The 24,510-nt window shown below is 42.6% G+C and overlaps 1 protein-coding gene across 1 annotated transcript in view; it reads left to right on the top strand.

Annotated features, from left to right (window-relative positions):
• LOC147688870 (macrophage mannose receptor 1-like) overlaps positions 1–24,510 on the top strand; it is a 758,166-nt gene that overhangs the window by 209,823 nt on the left and 523,833 nt on the right. Inside the window, exon 9 of the mRNA XM_086941771.1 lies at positions 17,491–17,604. Coding sequence (XP_086797897.1) covers positions 17,491–17,604 — 114 coding nt within the window. The remainder of the gene's footprint in view (positions 1–17,490; positions 17,605–24,510) is intronic.

Genomic DNA, 24,510 nt, shown 5'->3' with positions numbered 1-24,510 from the left:
CTGCATGTCTAGATTGCCTTGTGTTGATTCATGTGAGATCGCCAATATTTGTCCTGATTTTGATGTTGCATTCACAATTGACGACGTTAATGGTGTAAAATGTAACATGTTGTCGAGTGTTATCTCAGAAACGGATTGGAGAGATGCTATGTGCAGGGACATAAGTTTATCCAATGTAGTGAACTTTTTGCAACAAGGGTGGCCTGAAGAAAGAAAATTATCGGGTGATGTGCTGGCCTTTTGTAAAGTGAAAGAGGAACTCATGTTTGATCATGGTTTTGTAACTAGAGGAGATAAGATAGTTCCTCCTTGTTACTTGAGGAAAAAAATTATTCTTATGGCCCATGAAGGTCACATGGGAATGTCAAGCACTAAAAGAAGAATCCGCGAATTCTATTGGTGGCCTGGTGTTGATAGAATGGTGGACAAATGGGTCAGTTCATGTTCTCCTTGTGCCAATAGTGACAAGTCTGTTAAGCCATTAGCTGGGAAGATGGATATTTCTCCTATTGAGTTTAGTACGTGTCCTTGAAGAAATTAGGGATTGATATTATCGGTCCTCTTGATTTATCAGATAATAAGGCAGTTTTTGTCTTGGTGATGATTAACTATTTTTCTAAATGGCCTGATTTGAAAGTGGTGGACAAGATTGGTTCTTCTCAGGTAGTTGAGTTCCTTGATGAAATATTTTGTAGAGAGGGCATTCCGGCTGAGTTAGTGTCTGATAATGGTCCACAGTTTATTAGCAGTGAATTTACTTCTTTTCTTGATAGGTGTGGTATTGTACACAAAAGAGTGTCTAATTACAATCCTCAAGCCAACGGTCAAACGGAACGCTTCAATAGAGTCATTAAAGAATCCATTCAACTGGCTGTTAAAAGCAATTTAGACTGGAAGAAAACTCTCTGTGCGTCTCTATTGTCTTACCGTACTTCTCCTAACTCAGTTACGGGTTTATCTCCGTTTGAATTATTGAAAGGTAGGAAACCTGGTTCGAAACTTTTACCTTGGTGGATGAAGATGAAGATTCCTTGTGAGTCTTCGTTTGATCCCTCTAAGATTAGAGATAAAGTTTTAAAATATCAGGAAAAGATGAGGGGTTCTTCCGTACGATTGGGTGATCATAGTTCAAGGATTAAAGTTGGTGATTTTGTGAGAGTCAAGTTTGGAAGAACTTCTGGTTTTAGGTGGAATAAATGGTCTGATCCTTGCAAAGTAATAGAAGTCTTCAGCAAAGCTGTTAGGTTTGATGGTGGAAAAGTGTGGAATTTCAGGAGGGTTCTTTTATGTAGGGCATTTGATTCTAAAGCAAGTTCACAATTGTCTTCATCAAACTCTAGCAATGATTCTTATCCGGCTTTGTTGGACACGTTTGGTGGCAATTTACAAAATTCTACTAGGAATAACGATGACGTTTTTTCAAACTTGTTAGACACTTTTGGGCAAGAGTCACTAAGTTCTGATGTTGTGTGTGATAATATTGCTCAAGAGCATATTCCTAGTAGTATTGATGTAAACAGCAGGGTGGACAGGTTGGATGCACAATCTAGTGATGTTATCTTAAGAAAAAGTTCTTGTGGTAAACATACTCCTGTTAAATTGCGTGATTTCATTCGTTGATTTTTTTAAATTTTTTTTTAGGGGGTAAGGTATGTAGTATCCCTTTTAGATTGCTTCATTAGAATTGTTATATTACATTGTGTGTTCTACATTCTGTATGTGGGAGTTGCCCAGATCATTCTGGCTTTCCAATGTTGGTGGATGTATAAGCTGTTATCTCCAGTGAATAAATTACACTTTCTACAAGATCTGCTTCGCTGATTACTTCACTTTCCATGAGACTCTTCTTAGTTGCTGTCTTTTCAGCCTCTATTCTTGTCTGATTGATGTGGTCCTCAAGAGCCGAGATTCTTTCCTCCGCCTCATTTAACCTTGTGGGGAGACCTTGCATTGATTCTTCAAATTTTTCCAATCTGGAATGTAAAGCAGCTATCTCCACTTGCTGGTTCGACTTTATCTCTCGTATTTCATCCAAGATCAGGTTTAACATCTCCCGGATGTCCATTTGATAACTCACTTCCTTCTCGGGGCTGCTGATTTCCCCCTTTTGAAATGGCTGGGGCGCTGTGGTTGAAATTACTGATGTTAAACTTTTTGGATTCTCTACTTCATGTACTCCGACATAAGAGCAGGAGGGAGATTGAGGAGCTGGAACTGGAACAGATGGTGAGTTCTGCTCTGAAAGAGTGTCTAGATTAGGATCCTCATTGATCAAAATCGGACTTTCTTCCGTCTCATTTGGAATACTGCTTGTTTGAAGCTTTTCTACCATCGTAGTGCCGCTTGTCTTTCATAAGGAGAGAGCTACACATCTTGTTGGTGGTATGATCTCGGGCAGTTGTGTAAGTGATACATCCCCTGCTATTGTTGCTGAAGTTGAGGCTGGAATTTCAGCTCCTGTTTCTGGATTTTTCTCAAGCAGGATAACTGAAGTTTAAGGGAGTATGACCAGCTCTCTTTTCAAATAAGGGGAAGTCTCTTTTCTCCTTCACTGGATTTTCAGTTTTCTCGCCAGAGGGAGACTCGGCCCTTGTTCCATTTTTTGTTAATGCGCCATTTTTATTTGATATTGGGGTATTTTCCACAGTTTCTTCTATGAGACTTTCTCCTCCTTCTTTTCCTCCTGCTTCTCCTAATTCCCCTGACCTTTCATTGGGAGGAGAGGCTAAAGTAATCTGAAGTTCGTCTTCGGAGCTTTCAACCACAGAGTCCTTCCCCGCCATGGGCGAGGTAGAGCTTCCCTCTTCTTTCTTAGCCTTCTCCCTTTCTTTGGCGGCAAGCCGCGCTGCTTTTCTAGCGAAGGCTAGACGCATTTTACTTTTAAGCCGAGCAGTTAGCTCCATTTTCGCAGTTTTACTTGCTTCCTCGCTATCTTCATTATCTTTTAACTGTCTCCCCATGCTGCCCCACGGGGTTCAAGAAAAAAGGATCTTAAATTAAGGCGGATACTGCGAATTGCGATTATAAACAGCACGCAGGAAGTGGCAAACAGCAAACAGTCTTTTAATGCTACCCCTCACCTCACCTTTGGCTTGCAGGAGGTGCGCAGGAGGTGCGCCAGAGGTGTGGAGATCGTGATGCTGGTCGCAATAGGCAAATATGGAGAAGGGCTGCCTCGCTTCTTGTATTTTCCAATCAGAGAAAAGCCTTCCTCCTTCCCTCCTTTAAGTGGCTGCGCAGAAGTGAAGTGGACTTTTCACCCTGCGTGGTTACGTGGCTGCAGTTCCAAATTCAGCAATTCCCCTCAGCAAGACTCCACAGTGTTACATCAAGGGTATGACCACGTAGCTACAGTCCCAAGCTCAATGAAATCCCTCAGCAGACTCCACAGCATCGCAGCATCATAGCGGGGTGAAAATTCGAGCGATGTTGGGACGAGGCAATAGAAGTACCGGAAGCATCCTAGTACATTTTTTGCGGTTTCTTGAAGGCACAGACCCGAGAGGACAATAAACCGCAGTTTGAGAACATTAAAAACGCGAAACGCCATTACTGCAGCTGCTGCGTTTCTCTGAAGTTTCTCTGCCGTGCTGCCGAGGAGGTGGGCGGGGCCAAGAGCTGTGACGGCTATCCGGAGGTGTGGAACTCCGGAGCCATCCTCCAATGTCAAAGAGTAACTATAGTCTATAGATTTTTCCCTCCCCTGTTTTTCAGAAACATGTCATGCATTTCTGTGCGAAGTATCTACTTTCATGTGAAATATTTCCATATGTTCCTGTTACTCCAAAAATCCATTATGGTCGAATCCTTGTTCTCTTTTGTTCATTTTCACCTGCACTAATTCTGTAACAAACCTGCTCAATTACTCCAACCAAGAATACAAGAACATTCCTACCTGCTAGCTCCTGTCTACATTAGCGTCCATGTGCCCTTTGGAACAACTCTCTAGAGACAGTGCAGCAGCTCAAAAGTAACGTTTGTAACATGGGCTAAACACATGCAGATGTGACCTGCAAGCCAGGGGGCTCAGTTATCCTTCTTCCCTATATCTATTGTGTTATCTCCTTTTTAGAGGTTACAAATGCTAACTTTCAATGTCACTGAGATAATTAGATGTGAATGAACAAAAATTAGCGAGTTATGTAGCTATCCTCTTGCTAAATACTAAGGGCCAGATGTACGACCATTCAATTTTTTGTGTTGAATTGCAACTCGCAAAATTGAATGTACAACAGTGTCTCAGACACTGTTTTCAATTCCTGATAGGGTCGCAAGTTGCAAGCTTCATCAATATTCATGAGGGAGTCATGATTTGCCACCCCATTAGGAATGGCTAGCATTCCCAGTGGCCTGCTGGGGTCAGCCGACCACCCTTTTTGGGACTGCTTTTTAAATAAAGCAGTTTCTTTTTTAAATGCTGCCCATTTTCCTTAGAGGTAAAGGGGAAGCATTTAAAAAAGAAAAATTAAACTTTTCAGTTTCATTTTTTAAGGGCAGGCAGTGGTCCCTGGGACCACTGCCTGCTCTTAAATTTTTTTTTCACACACACTCACAAAGGGGAAGGGGTGTCTGCGGACCCCTTCCCATTTGCAAGTGGTTTACCACCTAATCAAGTAGGTGGTAAACTGCGGTGTTTGGCGGCCGGAAGTGCGGTCGCAAAACAATAGTACATTGCATTGAAACTCACTATTAGGAAGGGAGGCCCCTTTCTAATAGCGAGAGTCGCAAATGCTGGTTTGAGAGTCAGTGACTCGCAAAATAGCGGAAAGAATTGAAGACACACCTCTTTAAAGAACACTGCTTCACAATTCATGAATAGCAGTCAAAACCTTTCCTACCACTCACATTTATACCTGTCTTTTGCCTCCAACAGCTCTCCACTGCCTTTTGGTTATAGAATTGCCACATACATGTTCCAAACCGCTGGAAATTTTATATCAATTTAAACAAAATGTGATACTGTGCACAGTCACTCAATAGTCACTCAATAATCAAAAACAGAACCAAAAAGTCCATACTAGGTAAAGTGTGCTGACCTAAGACCGCATGGCGTCCTGGCGAATTTGCCTTTCTCATTGTAGTCCGTAGACTGGTTCTCTATTACATAACATGCAACAAACAGAAAATTGATAGGAGGTATGCTTTAATTAATTTCAACTACTGTCAATCCCTCTGGGTCGCATTCCAGTCTATCATTTTTTAACCATTTTACTACATTAGACAGGACTTTTCTGATTATCAATTGCCACAATTAAGGATGCAAATGATTTTTGCCTGGAGGTTGTCGCATCAACAAATGGACTAGCTTATTCAATATAATTTTCTAGTTGTTCTTTGGTCCACCAGCAGGATCAAAGTTTGACGCACGAGCCACAGATTTGTGTCATTTTCAACAGGCGTACGCATGTACTTGGCCAGACTGTGTTTAAATTTTTTTTTTTAATGGGGGTGGACATTCTGACAATTGGAGCCTAGCACTCTCATCTACACTCCGAGATGAACCCATAACTATGTAGAGGCCATTTTATATTGGACCTCTGACGTCAAACAAGGGGACTTTTAGTGAGAGTTCATCACTGGCCCATGACTCTTTCTGGTGTTCTCCAGTAATGTTACCAGTATCCAGATCCTGGGCTGGTTTCAGTGGGTCATTTAATTAGCAGCATGCCACCTTTTTATATTTAAGGATTTGTACTTACAACACTGTTTTATTGGTATACAGACATAATATCAACTCAAAAATATCGAATGGCACAAATATGGAAATAAAAATATAGAATGGACACAATATCGAATGGACAGAAAATAGTGGTGAAAAATATAGTTTTGAAGGTAAGTAATTTAATATCGATTTTTAAAATATATAAAGTTAAAATATCGAAGTATATATTATAGTAATTAAGATATATCTAATTTTTAATAATATTGAGAAAAAAAATTACGTGTATTTCTTTATGTTATTTAATTTTTGTGTAATTTAATTCTGTACCTGGTTGTGGGTTTATAGGGGAATAGGGTGGGAAGCAATTTAATTGTAATTAATTAAATGTGTTAATTTAATTATTGGTATTTATTTTGAATTAATTGTTAATTAATTATTAATTTGTGATTAATGAATTATTAATTGTTAATACATTTATAATTATTAATTATTTTTCTTAATTGATTATTTGATAACTATGTTAATGTATCAATTTATTTTACTGCAGTGGGTTGTGGGTTTATAGGGGAATAGTAATTTGTACCCCTACGCTATCCAACGCTTTCCCTACTGTTGCACCCTCTGGAGTGGGAATAGTATTTTTTTCCCCTACGCTATCCAATGCTTTCCCTACTGTTGCACCCTCTGGAGTGGGAATAGTAATTTTTACCCCTACGCTATCCAACGCTTTCCCTACTGTTGCACTCTCTGGAGTGGGAATAGTAAGTTTTACCCCTACGCTATCCACTGTTTACCCTACTGTTGCAGTTGCTGGAGTGGTAATAGTACATTTAAACCTCTTGCTATGCTACAGTAAAAATATTGTATATTTTTAGTTAATATTATGTTAATATATATATGTGTTAAAAAATCAAGATGTATTTTTATTTTTTTAACTTAAATTAATCATTTAATAATTTTTAAGTAGGGGAGTGGAGTAGTGTGGAGAGTGGCGGTGAGCAACTGGCTGGCCTCGCCGTAAATGGTGACAAGATCAACGGGCTCACTATAAGAACTGGGGTTCTGGAAGAGACAGTAACAGTACTCTCGACTCACTTGGACCAGGCTAAGGTCGATATAGAGAAACTCACTAGGGAAGACCAGGCACTCAGTGAAAGGATGGAATTGTTGGAAAACAACGCCAGGCGGGGAAATATCCGCATTCTAAATGTTCCAGAAGGGTCAGAAGGATCTGATATGAAACTATTTATCACTTCACTGTTAAAAGATTCTCTAGGCTTAGAGCAGTCAATTGAAGAGTTAGCCACGGATATCCAGAGAGTACATAGGGACCCTTTTGGGCGGAATCCTCAGAGGACTAAGCCGCGTAAAATTCTCGTTAATTTTCACACTTATGTGTTAAAGGAGCAAATTCTTAACCTAGCGTTAAAGCAGAAGTCGCTGGCTGGGAAGGGGTTTACTTTCTTAATTAAATCTGGTCTGTGGAGAGTGACCTTGGAAAAGCAATGGGAATTTGGGAGGCGTTTGGAAGCGTTTAGAAGGCTAGGTGCAACAGCCCAGCTTACATTCCCAGCAGCCTTAAAAATTATGCACAACAATAGGATGTTGAACATCAGATCGGTGCAGCAAGCCAATGAGCTTTTGTTGAAGCTGGGCAGAGAGTAAATAGGGTCTGTATTGTGAATGGGAAATGGGAAATTTAAGTCTTTCTGAGCCTCCTTTAACCAACTAAACTCAGTAGTTTCCCTATTTTTCTTCTCCTCTTTCTCTCTTCCCCTCTTTTCCTTTATTCTGTGTCTCAGATAGGTAGCTAGCTAGTGACGCATGTAGCCTCATCACATTTTGATGTTTTTAGGCTTCTTTTCTCCCTCTATGACCTGGAAGTTGTGGCGGGTGCATCTCGGCAGGAGCTTGTGGAGAGGTACTATCTACTGGAACATTTTCCGGTTAGATATTACAAGGGTTTTTCAAGGGGAGGGAGGTGGGTGGGGGGGGGCACAGGCGAAGGGAAGGGTGGTGGCAAATAAGTAAAAATGTCCTCATTATTTAAATACGTGTTAAAGGTGATGGTATTAATTATAAAGTGGGTAATGTCTTAAGTTTGCAACAGGCACTCTTAGTTTTATTCTTTTCTGTTAGTACGGGATGGGTAGTTTAAAATATATCTCCTGGAATGTTAATGGCCTCCGCACCAAGCCCAGAGCTAACCGAATCATGCAATATTTGCGGGACTTGGACGCGCAGGTCATTATTCTCCAGGAGACCCATTTAATTCAGACTGAAATGATTGCTCTTATCAAGAGAAACAGGTGGATTGATTTCGCAGTATCAACAACGCAAACAACAAATACCAGGGGAGTCTCGGTTCTTTTTAAAAAAGGGGCTAAAGCAAGGCTGCGATCTCAGGCGGTGGACCCATGTGGCAGAGTGGCCATCGCATCAGTTGTCATAGCTGGCTCACAAATTACAGTTCTTGGATATTATGGTTCTAATCAGGATGACCCCTCAACTTTGGAGTCTATCTACTCGCACTTGCTGTCCTTCCCTGAGCCTACTATCTTTGCTGGAGATTTTAATATTGTGTTGGATCCCCGTCTGGATAAATCTACTAGTAGCCGTCCTCTAGTTCTTTCTAGGACGAGGTCTTTTTTAAAGTGCGCCATGAAGCAATATGGGTATGTGGACATCTGGAGAGAGAGGTCAGGGCAACAACAAGGAGTATCCTTTCGTAACTATAAATACCACCATCAGTCTAGGATAGATTTCATTTTAATTAGCCTGAGACAAAGATTCGGTTAGATCCATCAGTTATCTTCCTCTGCATTTATCGGACCATTCTGCAGTAATAATGGAAATGGTTTGGCCCATTAAGCGGTCTTCTAAATACTTGGTCTTTTGACCGCTCCCTTCTCTCCCTTCCAGAAGACATAGCCGATCTTAAGGCTGAGGCCCATAACTTCATGCTTACCAACATTGGATCAACGACTAATAGGATGGTTTGGGACTCTTTCAAGCCCTTCTGAAGAGGGCTCATTACGGGGAAAGTCTCCTATCGTAGGAAACAGCATAGGGAGGAAATCACTTCTATTGAAGCAAAGATAGCCCAAATCCAACTGGACATAGATAATAATCATGCAGCTTCTGAATCTGTCTTAAACCCTATCCGGAACTGACTGTTGGCTCTGAAAGGTAGTTTGGGCTCCGTATTAAATCTTAGAGTCCAACAGAAATGGGATGCTAGTAAGTTAGCCCATTTTGAATACAGGTAGGGTGCGGGAAAACTACTGGCGTGGAAGACCAAAATAGATCAGGTCCGCAACAACATAGCTGCAATTACGGTGGACAGCGAAACCTTTTCATCAGATGAGGATATTAGGAGGGCCTTCAAAGAGTTTTTTCAAACCATCTATAAAGAGGATAATGACATCCTACCTGAATCTATCGAGGGCTGGCTGGGGAAAAATGATTTACCCTCATTTTCCTCTGAGCAGGCACAGTTTCTGGATAGTATCATCACAGAGGAAGAGGTACGGTCTGCCATTAAAAAAAGTAAGAAAGGGAAGGCAGCCGGACCCGATGGGTTGCCGGCTGAACTTTATAGAGCCTTGGAAGCGGAAATAGCCCAATTTCTTACAGTTTTATTTAACTAAATCTTACTCGAAGGTCAGTTCCCTCCTGCATCTTGGGACAATGCTTCCATTACCCTCATCCTGAAACCTGGTAAACCAAAAGATGCCTGTGGATCTTATAGGACATTTTCAATCTTAAATGTGGATTACAAGATCTTTACCACAGTTTTGGCATCTAGGCTGGCCTTGATTGCGCCCGCGATCCTTCATTCTGATTAAAAAAGATTTGTGAAGGGGCGACAATTATACGAATTAACTTACAACCTGATAGGCGCCATTGATATAGCATTGGCCGAGAATCTACCGTTGGCCACCCTCACGTTGGATGCAACCAAGGCCTTCGACAGGGTCAATGGGGTATACCTGTAGGGGGCTTTGGCCAAGTTTGGCGTGGGAGCAGGGTTCCGACAGGCGGTTGGCCTTCTATATCGTAATCCATCAGCGCGCTTGTTAGTAAACGGAGACCTGTTTGACCCTTTTACCATCTCAAGGGGGACACGGCAGGGTTGCCCGCTCTCCCCCCTACTATTCGATTTTTACATCGAACCCTTCGCCCAACAACTGAGGGATGAGGCTACCATCAAAATTATTTGTTATAGAGGGTGGGAGAAAAAGGTAGCCCTATATGCTGATGACGTGCTTAATTTTACGTCAGATGTCAATACCGCGCTTCCCGTAATTCTAAAAACTGCCCGAGCCTTTGGTCAAATATCTGGGTATGAAATCAATGCTACAAAGACCGAGATGTTAGTCTGGAATGACGATGTGAACATTGCGGAGGTACAGGCAGGCTCCTTGCTACGATACATGGGCTTGAATATCGTGAAAGATATTACAAAACTTGCCTTAGTAAACTTCTCAGCTGTAGTAAAAGAGTGTTGCAAGCTTCTGCAATCATGGTCGCACCTCCCACTTTCACTAATAGGGAAGGTCAATCTAATTAAGATGTCGATCTTACCCAAAATTTCTTTCTTATTTAATACCATTCCCCTTCATTTTGATCAATCTTGTTTAGCTAAGTTTCAGTCAGACATCTCATCCTTTATCTGGAATAACCATCTGCCGAGAATAGCCTGGAAAAAACTTAGAAGGCGAAGAGACAAGGGGGGCCTGGCTGCCCCTGACTTAAAACTATATGCATGGGCTTTCCAGCTTTCTCACACCCGAATGCTGCTGAAAATGCCCACTGACAATGGGGTGGGCTTAATGTTTTCAGCTATGTTGGACGGGGAAGTTGTCAGTCAGTCTGGCTTTCTCTTTAAATCTGGCAACCCAAAGTTTAAAAAAAAAATCAAACTGAAGGCCCTTCAAGGATTTATGAAAATGTGGGCTGAAGCAACAAAATCTATAAAGCAGGGTTACTTCTGTGACAGAGCACCATTATGGGGGTTACCGGAAAGTCCCGCTTGGCTAGGAGATAGCTTAGCGGTACCCTTGAAAGAGGCAGGCCTGGAAGTTTGGGGGGGACCTCTTATTTGAAGGGGACTTGTTGTCGTGGGAACATCTCCAGAGTAAGATCGGCCCCAACCTTTCCAGGTTTAAATATCTGCAAATGGCCAGCTGGGCTCAAGCCTATAAATCTTTACCCCCTAGAGGGAATAAGTCTGTGCTTGGAGGCTACAGCCTACTAATTACTAATGTAGTCAACAGTGGACCAGCAAAAAAAGAGATCTCCCAGTGGTGCAAACTGATACTGGAGGAAACCGACGGGGACATCAGCCTACCGGACTCGTTGTGGGGTTCTGCAATTACCGCCTACAATTTGTAAGATTGCTGGTCGGCTTCATTCAGGCTCTTATGGAACATTGTGAAGCCATCCTGGTTACGCAGAAACCATCTGTACACCCTGCATAGGGCATATTACTCTCATCTTAGGTTATCCAAAGGTACTGAGGGAAACTCAGTGGCATGTGCTAAGTGTGGGCTCGTGGCCGCATCGGATGCTCACATGTTTTTTGAGTGCCCTCGTTTGGATACCTTTTGGGAAGCTATCAGCAACACTCTCACAAGATCATTGGGTGTCCTGGTTACAATCGACTTGCCTCTTGTCATTTTTGGGATCCTAGAAGGAGTACAGAGTTCAGCCAAAAGCTTGGTGTTCTATGTAGTGCTGTTGGCAAGAAGGGAGATCTGCAGGACATGGAAGGATTCTTTACCACCCTCCTTCAGTGACAGGCAGAGTTCTGTCCTGCAGACCTCCCGTATGGACCTGGCTAGGTCAGGAAACCAGAGTAAAAGGGCCTTTTGGTATCAGTTGTCATGGGTGCAATAAATTTCCCGGGGTTGTTTTTTTTTTTTGTTCCGGGTCCGATGATTACATTACTATGGTGTCCTTTTGCTCACACCATCTGTACAGCTGTTGTCCGGTCCTAGCCTGGTCCGTGTTGGCTGTTACTCCTACCTAGGTTACCGTTGTGCAGGTAATCGGTTGGTCTTACACCTTTTCGGTGGTGTCCTTAACAGCTGAGGGATGGCTGGCCCCACTTTGTTCGCTTCTTATCCCTGCCAGTTTTTGATAAGCTGAGACAGCTGGTTGAGGGTCCATCCGTTCAGGCAGTTGAATCCATGGTAGTAATGAGGACAAAAAAAAAAGAACAAAAAAAAAAATAAGTTATTAAGTATTTTTAAGTATGTTTTAATTAATTATAGTTATTATTTCATTAATTTAAAATTATGTGTAAGTTATTTTAATAAATCCGATATTTTTATTAAGTATATATATTTATTCGATATTTTGATTCAATATTTTTTTACTTACCTGTTTTTAGATAGGATTTCGATATTTTGTCTTTCGATATTTTTACTTCGATATTTTTTTCGTCTAGATTTTTGTATTTGATATTTTTTCAGTGATCCGTTTTATTGACTGCTGATTTTTACTTTGCAATTCTGCTTGTTATTAGAAATTGCATCGATTGAGGATGCACGATTAATGTGCATTGAGCAATTGTTGCTCCTAAACTGGCTCTTTGGAATACTTGCCATGATATTGTAATGAGTGCACAGTTTTAGGAATGACTCCCCCTGGTCACCCTGTCTTAGGTCTGCAGCTCTCTATTTTTTAAGTACGTTTTGTTACTACAATTTCTCTGCTATATAGAATAATTTTTGATTCGCACTTGCACTATATCACGGTACAGGTATTGTTCAAGGATGTAGGGTGTATGTATATGTCATGATTGATTCATTTTTAAGACTCTTTAAGCTCTTTTATAAGCCTAGATTGCATAGATAGAATCCCACTCCCAAAGGCAGTAGGCAGTGTGACCTACTGCATGAATTAGGGGTAAGGCCCCCATCATGATCCAACATAGTGTGTCAAATATCCATGTGACCCTAGTGTCTCCTTTTGAAAGGCCAGACCTGGGGGTATGCAAACTGCTGATCATCCCAGAACAGTAAACAATATTGCCTAACCATAAATCTCAATGGCACATGCAGTAGTGGAAGTGGCAATTATCCTTCCTTACAATTTGATACCCCCTTGCTATTTGAACGCTCTAGCTACAATGACTCTTGTGGTGTAAACTGAGATGTGTGCTTTAAGTTGTTGGGCTGATAGCTTGAAGGAGCATTACTGTTGCCACGCCTCTTTTAGGCTTCAGCTATACTAATGCCACATTTAGATACCCTCGGATCTATGTTTTATATTTTTTGCTGAAAATTAGACAATGACACAATGAGAGATGCTTTGGCCTAAGAAAGCAGTACCAGATGGCCCCTAAGTAGGTTATGTTTCCAACAACAATCTCATTCACTAATGCCAGCCAAGAATGTGTTTCCCACAGTGCCGCAGGTAGTGGTTATACCACTGGAAATGCATTGCTGCCTCACCACTGATGCAAGGAGGTCAGTCATGGTTTGGTTTACAATGTATCATTACTGCTGAAATCTCGATGATTCCTTTTCTTTCTAATTAAGTGAAGGTAAACTTCTGATGCAAATTCAGACACGATATGTATTTGATTTATGCAGTATCACAGACATATACTATTGGAGTCAATATAGGGACATATGATATTTGTATTTATATGTGTAGAATTTCAGAACGTGCAATAATGAAGCCCACTGAGGTAGTTATTTTCTGAGTAAGAGTAAAAGAGTCTGAGATGAAGAACTGTCTTGAAGTGCCATCCACCTTTAATATTATCAAAACCTTCAAAATGTGTGGTGTAATTCATAAAGCCATTTATTAGGTGGTGTGTTTTTTATGGTTCTTTAAAGATGCAAAACGCATAAAAAGGCATTGCTTCTGGTGATATGGCTCTGCCATTTTTTTCTATTGAAATGCAGTGGTCAATGCTTCTCCTTTAGGGCCACAAAACAAGCACAAATATAAAACATTGAATGGACAAGTAGAATATCAGAGATAGCCGCCATTGGCAAAGCCTTCCCAAAAGACTAGAGCCTTCAAGACTAAGCTGACTCAGTCATCCTCTTTCAGCCCAAATACATGCCTTCTTCCTTCTTTAAAGGGTACATTAAGAGGCATATATATTAACAATATCATGCAGCTCAGAAAGTCACCTTGCTGCACAGAGTCAAAAGGAAAGGGCAAAAATGCACCGTAGTTAGCAATATTCGGCGCAATCCTGTCACTTCACAGCACTGGGGAGCAATGTGCTGCTTAGTGTCAATGTAGGCACCCTTGCATCCATAAACAATCCCCTGAGTCATATTGAGATATTCTCCTTGTTACGTCTCCCCTGGGAAGATGTTGCATTCTACACATTCCAAGGACCACCTATATTAGTATATATGGGAATGCTTCAGAATCAATGGGTGGATGCATGGGAACACCTACGCCCTCAGGGCTTGATAAATCCTACTTAGGGTTTGTATCACCCTTATGCCCTATTGCATGGCTCAAGGGTGATGCAAAACCTTCTTAAATGTGCCACTAAATCTAATGAGGGAAAGTACTGATAATGAATCCAACAATCCCCTGAACCCCTGGATTTCGAATGCACATTAAGGCTTCCCAAAGGGAGTTTCTAGAGAATGGGACGATGAAAATCTTTAAATTTGACAATACAAGGCTATAAACCCATAATAGCTCTACACTTAGTGCATTGCAGGGCATTATTGGGGATTATATGCAGTGAGTCGGTGTCTCAACATTTCTGAAAGTAGACATGTATGCATTGTAACATTACTTATAAATTAGTTTTTATGCTCATGTTCTGCATGCTTCTAGTCAGAACAACGCATTGACATCTCTCTGTCAATTGATTATATCATGAGAAATTCCAAAGATTATGATTTATTAGACCTCCATTAATCTGATGCCTCCTTTTATTTTATTTTGTGCCATGCAAACCAATCTAATGTATCACACATGTGAGGGATGTACCTTTAGAAATTGTACTGAGGTCTCTAACCTTTACTGAGAAAAAAAAAGTCATCAACAAGACTGAATCATTACTTCTGACTTTAGCGAAGACATTTCGATTTTATTGAAATGATATTTAATTTTTTTAGACCTGACAACCTTACAGTGGTCATACCCAAACATTTGCCTCACCTTTTGGCTGATTTCTGTATGTTGGCAATAAGACTCTGAGCACTTCACCACTGCCAACCAGTGCTAAGGTGCATGTGCTTCTCCCCTAAACATGGTTTGATTGATTATCCATATTTGGCATATTTTATTTATCTCTAAATCCATAGTAGAATGCTCTACATGTGCCCATTACCTGTAAATTAAATGCTACTAGTGTGCCTGAAGTACTGATTGTGCCACCCACATGAGTAGCACTTCAAACATGTCAAAGGTCTGCCACAGCAGAGCTTGTGTGTGCAGGTTTACTGCCATGTCTACTTGGCATTCAAAATCCCTTGCCAAGTCTTAAACTCCCCTTTTGTTACATGTTAGTAACCCCAAGTTAGCTAATTTGGCAGGGTACTGTGCAATTAGAAGGAAGGACAAGTACTCATAAGGTTTCCATGAACTGGTGGTGAAAAACACCCACATTCATGTTACACTACTATGAGGCCTACCCTTCTCATAGGTTAACATTGGGAATTCCTCATTTCACTTATAAACTGTAATTCCTGATTAAGTAGTAGTATCTCTGTTGTGTTTCATATCTTTGGATTGGCAATGGTAAATCCTCTTTTTTGGTAATGTTGAACTTATCATTACAATTTTAGAAATGCCACATTTAGAAAGATGGCATTTCTGTGCTTGCAGCTCTGTGTGCCTGCAACCCATGTCAAATACACATCTGGGGTGGGTGACAGATGGACCTTGTGCATTCCCTCTAGACAGCCATACACAAAGAAAGTTAGGTGTGACTGAATGGCCATCCATATCCTGGGCAGGAAGGGAGGGAGGAACTGACACTGACACCTGAATAGGCAGAGTCCTGTCCCCACACAAAGGGCTGCATACCCTTTTTGTGAATCTGGAGCCAGAGCTGGGAGGGAGGACCTGTGTGCACTTCAAAGCCCCTCTTTGAAGTCACCTCCACTTTAAAGGCACAGCTGGGAATAAGTACTGGATCTCTGACCCCACTAAATCAGACACTACTGGACCGGTGAAGAAACTCTGCCAGAAGGAAGGACTGCTCTGCTGCTACAAGAACTGCCCCTGTTCTGGACTGCTACTCTGGAAGAACTGCGTTTCTGCTGTGCTGATCTGCTGTATGCTGCCCTCTGCCTTGTTGAGGAAGGACACTTGCTTGAATCCAGAGTGATCTCCAAGGGCATTATGGCTTAACTCCTGTTCTAAAACTCAGGGATATCAAAGTCTTACCCCTTGATCCTGTACCTGGGACAATGAAAGTGGATCCAGGTGCTGCTCTAGTGGAACTTATGCTTGCTTTGCTACATGAAGCAGAATCGCTGGATCACCGCTGTTGCAGGAACAGAACTGGAGCACTGAATTAGAACCAGGGCACCACCATCAGAACCAACGCATCAGAACCACTGCATTGCTGTCATAGAGACAAACACCACATCCCCTCAACTGTGTGGAGAAACGCATCAAATTACACTCAGTACTTAGGCATCTCTGAATAGGCTCTTTGTCTTCCGAACGGGTACATACCATTGTTGCATGGAGAAAATAGATGCATATCCTCAGCTGTGGGATCAACACCAACTCATCACTCAGCTGCACCCTGCATCCCGCTGTTGCGACCAGGAAAAGGGTACTTTTGCATGGCTCCTGTCCCCAGCTCAGGCTCCATCGGGGTCAGCCTAAACTCTTGTCTTTGCCCAGGTCTAGCCCGACTAGATAACCCCAATACACGCTTATTGCTTTGAAGCACCATTCTAATTTTTAATCTTTAAAAATTCATATCTTGACTTCTAATAATTGAATTTTTTAAATGTTAGTCTTGTTTCAATTATAAAATCATAATCTATTTTTCTACACTGGTGTGGAGTCTTTTTGTACTGTCTTCACTAAGGTACTGTTTGAAGTGTTTCACAAATACTTTACACATTGACTCTTAAATAATCCTGCCTGCGCTGTGCCAAGCTACCAGAGGTTAGGCACAGGCTAATTTATGGCTTGTATCTGACTTACCCTGACTAGGATTGTGGTGCCTGCTTGGACAGGGTGCATACCTCTGCCAAGCAGAAATCCAATTTTTAGCAAATATACTTATATTGGCTTTTTGCCAGCACTTTTCTTCCATAAGTCTGTTGTTATGTCATTCACGTTTTTCTTCTACCAACTACAGCATGCAGTGTTGGGCCATAGATAGACCTACTTCAGATATTAGCTGCCTACATTATTGACTACTTTCACAAGGATCACATTCGCCCTCAGTGTAGCACCAATCAAATACTAGGGACTACTATGGCAATTTGTTATTTTTGATACTAAAAGAATTTGCTTATAGGCATTTTTATTTTACTATTGGTGAGAGCTCAGCCTCAAATAATTATATTGATGAAGTGGAATGAAAAACATAAAGACCACAATTCTGTAAGACCAGCACTTTGCACATGATTTTGAATCATTCCTTATCTTCCTATTGGCGTACAGCACTCTGGTGCTCTCCAGATATGCGTGTGCTCTGTATATAAATATTACCATGTGCAATGGAGCGAAAATTGCATTTTTGTATATTTTATGTGTTAATATGACTGTAATACTGTTTAAAGAGAGTTGGGGAGAATTGAGGTATGTTTGAAAGCAGTGTGATCTATTTTTATTTTTATTAATTTCTTTTCTATATTTTGTAGGAAGGATTTTGGGGAGATAATATGTGTGAAAAGAAGCTTGGGTACATCTGCAAAAGAAAGCCATTGTCCCAAGAATCGGGGCAAGTGGACGCTACTGATCCAGGATGTGATAAGGTGGGTGCACTTACTTTTTCGACTGCATCAATTTTGTATGTTTTGAAAAAATTTCAGTACATTATTTATCTTAAAAGTTATACTGTATCATATAAACACTCTCAGTTTTGGTGTTAGTACACTTGAAAAAAACATGAAAACACATTAAGAGGTTAGATCAGCATTTACTTTTTACATGGTTTTCAATAGAGTTTGGTTAACAAAGCCCTTCCAGGGTATAATTAAATATAAAAGTATAATAGCTAAATCAGCTCCCTATCTAATGTTTGTTATGTTATGTTATTTTATGTTATGTTATGTTATGTTAATGCCATTTATAACATGCGTGGCTACTCAAAGAGTGTCCCAGCGTGAACAAGTGTGGAGTGAAAGAAGAACAGATAGATGAAAAGAAGAGTCTTCAATCTTTTCCTGTAGAGTTTGGGGTCCTGAATACTGCGGAGATCCAGGGGAAGCAGATTCCAAGCAGAGGCTGCTGTAAATGCAAGAGATCTTCCTTGAATTCTTTTAAAGCAAAAGCGCGGGACATGAGTAGAAAGCTGTGTTGCTTAAAGCAGCTGTCTTGCAGGAACGTAAAACCTGAAGCGCTTTCTCATATAGGCAAGACAATGTCCGTACAAGGCTGAGTGAGCAAGGTCAAGGGCTTTGAACTTGACTCTGTGTATCACAGGTAGCCAACGGAGATCCCGTAAGTGTTGCCTTTTGCTGGTTCTTATAGGGATAGTAAGAAGAGTCCTACCTACTGCATTCTGGACTACCTGCATTCTATTTAAAGGTAACTCGGAAGGCCTACATATAGAACATTTACATAGTCAATGCATCAAAGAATCAATGCCCGGGTAGCCGTTTCCCTGGATGACCTTGGGAGAAGTGGTAAAAATGTCCTCAGGGAGTTAAGTGTGCCGAAGCACTGCCCAGCAAGCTTCTTTATCTGAGTGGCAAAGAGTAGCACCATATCCCCAGGTTTTTGATGGGAAGGCCCACGGAAGTAGGCCTGGGATATTCCGCCAGAGTGATTCCCGAAGAGTAAAGCTCCCAAAAAGACGGATCTCTGACTTATCCTCATTGCACTTTAATTGTGCAAAGAAAAGCCATTGGAAGATGGCGGCCAGACAAGTTTTGGCTAGGGAAGTAGAGGAGTCACCGTTTTTCCATGTAAAAACCAGCTGGGTGTCATCTGCCTCAGCTATAATCTTAGCTCCAAGCTCCTCAGCCAACTGGACCAAGGGAGTGACGTATATATTAAAAAGAAGGGGGCTCAAGGTAGACACTTGAGGCACTCCTGTGGTCACAATCTGAGAGGTGGAAGAAAAAGGAGGGAGCCAGACTTGTTGTGTTCTGCCTTCTAAGAAAGACTTCAGCCATTTCCAGGCCAACCCTGATATTCCAATATCCGAGAGGCGGGCCAGAAGGAGGGAAGGCGGCACAGTGTCAAATGCCAGAGAAAGGTCCAGCAAAATCATAGCTGCTCTGTCACCTGAATCTTGACATTCCCGAATGGTTTCTGTGACTTCAACAAGAGCTGTCTCGGTGCTGTACCTGGCTCTGAAGCCCGATTGGGCTAGATGGAGCAGGCCTTTGACATAGCTAGAAAGTTTTTTATCAACCACTTTTTCGCAGACTTTCGCCACACCCGGAAGGAGAGAGATGGGACGATAGGTGACCGGGAGAGAAGGATCCAGAGAGAGGTTTTTCAAAAGTGGCATCATTTTGGCCTGTTTCCAAGCTATGAGAACCGTAGCTTCCAGGAATGACTGGTTGACTAGTCTGTTAACCCTCGGGATTAACCATCTCGGCTACTGAGGACAGAAGCCTGGCCCGGCAAGGGTCAGTTGGAGAGCCCAATTTCAGAGACTTGAGAGCCAGCAGAGAGTCTAGCTGGTCAATAGGTAAAAAAGTCACCAGTGAGGATGATGTAGAGAGGTAACAGTCGGCCCCAACAGAGAAAATGTCCTTGTGTCACAGTGATTACTAGTGTTGAAACTCGCCTGAAGAGCTTGGATCTTATCTATAAAGAAGCTAGAGAGTTTCTGACACCATACAGCTGAAGAGGAAAATGCAATAGTCTCGGAGTTATTCCTAGAGAGAGCAATGCGCTCTGCATAATAAAGGCTTTTTGCTTGGGTATTGACGCATAGTATGCTTTTTGAGCTCTTCTGAGCGCCATCTTGGCCAACAGGCAGTAATCCTGTCTCCAAGAGCATTCCAATTGTTTACACTGTTGCTACTGGACTTTAAGCTCAGTGGAAAACCAAGGTTTTGAATGAGAATTCCTGGACGGCCTAAGGTGTGTTGTTGAAGACAGGCGCTCAACCGCCAAAGAAATCCAACTAGTGAAAATATCAAGAGCTCCCTTCAGGTCAATAAAGGGGGCAGGTCGTGTATCGGCGAAGGCGAGACTAAATGCTAGAAGATCAATTTTAATGGAAGGTTTACCATGTGTTCCTTGACAGGACAGGCCATGCGAGTGGTTACTTTCGATATGCCAGGAAAAATTAATCACAGAATGGTCGGACTAGGGCACTGGGATGTGATCTTTGACGACAATAGCAAAGTTAGTGCAAATCGGATCACAAATATGCCCGCCACAATGCGTAGGGGTGCCAACCAATTGTTTGAGCTGGGCAAGACTCAATAAGTCGAGAAACTCCTGTGTGTCCCCTGCATCCCAGAGTCCAAGTGAATATTATTATCTCCAAGGAGTAGAAAACGGTTAAAGGGTAATGCACACAGTATTGTAAAATCATCCAAATCTTTCAGGAAGGTGCCTGCCGGGCATGGAGGTCTATAAAACAGTGTTCTGCCTAGTGAGAAATGGGGAGAGATGGTAACGCAGAAGTCCAGAGCTTCTTGCTCTCCCAACTTCAGGGACAGGCACCGTAGAATGGTCTATTTGTCTCTGAAAACCACTGCCACACCTCCGCCCCTACCACTTTTGTGGTCAGCACACTGAATTTTGTAACCCCCAGGAATTGCCAGCTCTATCATTCAGTTAGAGAACACTGTGAGCCAAGTCTCAGTTATGAACAACAGATTGAGAGCTCAGTCAGAAAGATGTCTTGAGAGTGTTTACATAAAGAGCAGTCATTTATCAAGGCCACCCTAATAGATTAAAGAAAATGGGACCTGTTTCTTCTGCAATCTAGATTATATGATTTTTCACTGCTACATATCAAATCTTCTTAAAATGAAAAAAAGAAAGCAATGTTTATATCAGCTTATCTGCTGTGAAGAGCATGGTCATTTAAGCACAACTAGAGTGGGTAAAACATCAACATACGTATAGCTTAGCTTAATCATATAGGTAGAGTCTTTTGTTTGTATTTTGTGCCCTAATAGATTGCCCACACCAAATGTTGGTGGTGGGAGTACTAGGTGGAGGCGGAAATTACAGCTCCTACAAAGTACAGACAGACTGTCTAAAACCTCCCAGCTGCCTGAGCTGTTTCACAGTTGAGGGTGTACTGAGAACAGCTCATCACGACTGTAGGGCTGGGGAACCAACTCAGAATGTGGAGTAAGACGGGCAGAAGAATGGGTTACTCTACAGACTCCTAGCTACCCTGGTAGTTTTTGGGAACATGTATGCTCCTGTGTTATGAGCCTTCATAGTTCCTGGGTGACTTCATCGTTTCCAAAATCTGATAGAGTTTAGAAAGCAGAGTTATTCATGGGATTAAGCCAATGTGACTCAAGGGTGACTTCAGAATTTCTTAAATCTCCTGGTGACTTTTTGGTAAGGTGTAACTTGCTTGTGTTGCACCAATCCGCTCCTGGGTAACTTCATAGACTTTAAAATCAGCTCTTCTCATATTGCCTCTGTCCTACTATTCACCATTTAACAGCCTGCTCTTGCTTTTTTACCAAGCAGCTGTACACCAGTTTGCCCAGCCACTTCGGCCTTTATTTTATCACACTACTTCCCTTCCCCTCCCACCTTCTGGCTACCTTATCTTCTACTCACCTCCCTCCTTGAAACATCCAAACTCCGCTCTAAGCCCACTCTACTATACATTTACAGCCTCAGCTTCTACCACATGCTCATTATTTCATCCCTCTCATTTTCATCCAACCTTCCTTTGCTACATCCTTCTTATCTCCAGGCTCTAACATTAATGGCACCTCCGTAAATCACCAGTCTGCTTTATCCTGACCTCCAACCTCTAATATGCATCCTGTGAGCACTCTGCCAACCTTCCTCTTCTGTGTTCTCACCATCTCACATCCTCTGGTACCCTTCCATTTCTTAAGTAGTCCTCCTACTCTCCATCCTCCCCACACCTTGTCCTTCAAAAATAGAGCATGCAATTTTTTTCCACAACTATAGATCTCGCGTTCCTCACAGTTCACTCAGACATGTTAAAGACACAGAAAAATATTCTTATGTTATGTTAAAAAAAAGGCTTATTAAGCGCACTAATACCGATTAGTTTCCTGGCGCTGGAATAGACAGTAACATAACCGGAGACATGGAATGTAGGGTTATTGATATGCTTGTCTGTAGAGCCAGGTCTTTAAGGCTTTCCGAAATGAGAAGAGGTCCTGGCAGGTCCGAATCTCAAGAGGGAAGGTGTTCCACAGACGAGGAGCCAGTGTGGCAAACCTGCGGCCGCCAGAGCACTTGCGTTTGAAAGAGGGTATCTGAAGGAGGCCAAGATGGGATGAGCGGAGGTTGCGAGACGGTACGTACTTTGTGATAAGGTGGTCAATGAATTTGGGGCTTTTGCAGTGTAATGATTTGAAAACCGTGCATCCTGTTTTAAAGGTGCGACGCTCGATCACCGGAAGCCAATGAAGTTTCATCAGTAGAGGGGTAGCTGGTTGCCATCTGGGTTGATTCAGAATCAATCTGGCGGCATAGTTCTGCACCATCTGGAGGCGTTTTGACAGGTAGAGGGGGAGGCCTAGGTAAATGGAGTTCGCATAGTCCAGATGGGACAGCACGGTGGCGATCACTACCTGGGTGATTGCCTCCGGGGTAAGAAGGCGCCGAACCTTCCGGATTTTTCTTAGTTGAAAGAAACACTAAGAGACCACCTGGCCCACTTGGGCCTTCAGCGAGAGATCGCAGTCCACGGTGACCCCTAGTGTCTTTGCCGACAGTGAGGGGGTTGGGGCTTGACCCATGCCAGTAGTGGGGGCCCCAGTGTTTGATGCTGTATCCCGTGAGAACTAGCTCAGTTTTTCCTGGAATTAATTTCAAGTGGTTTTGGTCCATCCAAGCTTTGATGTTCCTCATAGTCGATTGAAAAATCAAAATAGAGGTTTCAGAATTATCAATCGTGAACAGCAGCTGTAAATCATCTGCATAGTTAAACACCATCACCTGCTCATCTCTGAGGGCATGAATCATTGGAAGAATGTAGAGATTAAACAGGTGAGGTGACAGGGAAGAGCCCTGTGGAACTCCGCATGTGATGGACTGTTTGGTGCCGGCTAGTTCTCCAAGCCGAACTGCCTGAGAGCGATACTCCAAGAAGGACATCAGCCAGCGGGCCGCAGTGCCCCGGACACTGGCCTGTCCGACACGGTCGATCAAGATGGTGTGATCGACCGTGTCAAACGCGGCCGACAAGTCCAGGAGCACCAGTGCCTGGGGAGAGCGCCTATCTGCACAGTCCCGAAGGGTATCCAGGACATCCAGGACTGTGGTTACCACTGCCTCCATTGAATGGGCAGGCCGGAACCCGGCTTGATGGGGTTCAAAGCAGCCGGTTTCCTCTAGGAAGTTGGAAAGGCACTTAGCTACGTAGGCCTCTAACACCTTTGCCAAATAGGGGAGCAAGGAGATGGGCCGGTAGTTTTCCTTGCAAGATGGATCCGCCCCAGGTTTTTTTAGGAGTGGTATGACCGTAGCTTCCTTAAAGGCCAGAGGCACTAGGCCAGAGGTCAAAGAGTCATTCAGGAGAGTTGAGGCAGGGACCGGGAGGGCAGAGAAACACTCTTTTAGGATGTACGGGGGGCATCTGTCTGACGGGGCGCCAGATTTAACTTTTGCTAGCAGTTCCTGAAATTGTTCTTGGGTGATAGGAGGAAAACTGCTAAGTACGCCAGAGCTGTTGTTGATTGCCATACCAATGGTAGTAGGAGACACAGATTGTGGGATGCTGGCTTTAATGTCCACAATTTTCTCAATGAAATAGATGTTAAGTGAGTCACAAAGGGACTGAGTCGGAGTTACACTGGGACGGACACTGTCCAGGTTCGCTATTTCGTTAAGAATGGCGAAGATGTCCTTTGATCTGTTTGTGGAATTAAGGATGCGAGAGGAAAAATAGGCAGCTTTCGCAGAGGAGATGGCATTCACGTATTCTTTCCTGGCCTTGATAAACCCGATCTTTAGGTCAGGGGCGTAATTGCGCCGCCATTGACGTTCCAGCTGCCGCAAGGCTAGTTTCCTTGCTTTTAGATCATGAGAGAACCATCTTTGGAAGTCTGCACGCCGTGCCAGTTTGACTTTTTTATAGGGGGCATGGATATCACTAGCAGCTTGTAGTCAGCCAGAAAGGTTGAATTATGAGGAATTGATATCAGGATGAGGGAAGGGGATTGTGTTAGCCAGTGTCTGTAAGAACGCTGCTCTATCCAAGGTGTTCCATTTCCTAGCTAGGCCACCTGCAGCCGTAGTGGTTATCTTAGCGGGAGAGTAGATCAGATTGAATTTAAGAAGTAGGTTGTCCAACCAAAGGCAGGGAATAGTTATCTGGGTTGTCACCAACGGAGTGTTCGCCACACCTGGTCTAAAATGTGGACCTTACAATGGGTTGGCGAAAGCACTAGCAGAGAGAAATTTAAGTTTGTCATGAGTCCTGTGAGTTCGCTCGATTGGGAGCTTTCCATGGGGTCATTAAACTAATAATTGAGGTCGCCTACCAGAAAAATCCTAGCATGATCCAACGCTAGGTT

This window comes from Lissotriton vulgaris, chromosome 10 (genome assembly GCF_964263255.1).
Source record: "Lissotriton vulgaris chromosome 10, aLisVul1.2, whole genome shotgun sequence".
Taxonomy (NCBI): domain Eukaryota; kingdom Metazoa; phylum Chordata; class Amphibia; order Caudata; family Salamandridae; genus Lissotriton; species Lissotriton vulgaris.
Note: the sequence above shows the minus strand (reverse complement) of the source record. Positions and strands in the feature narration are given on the sequence as shown.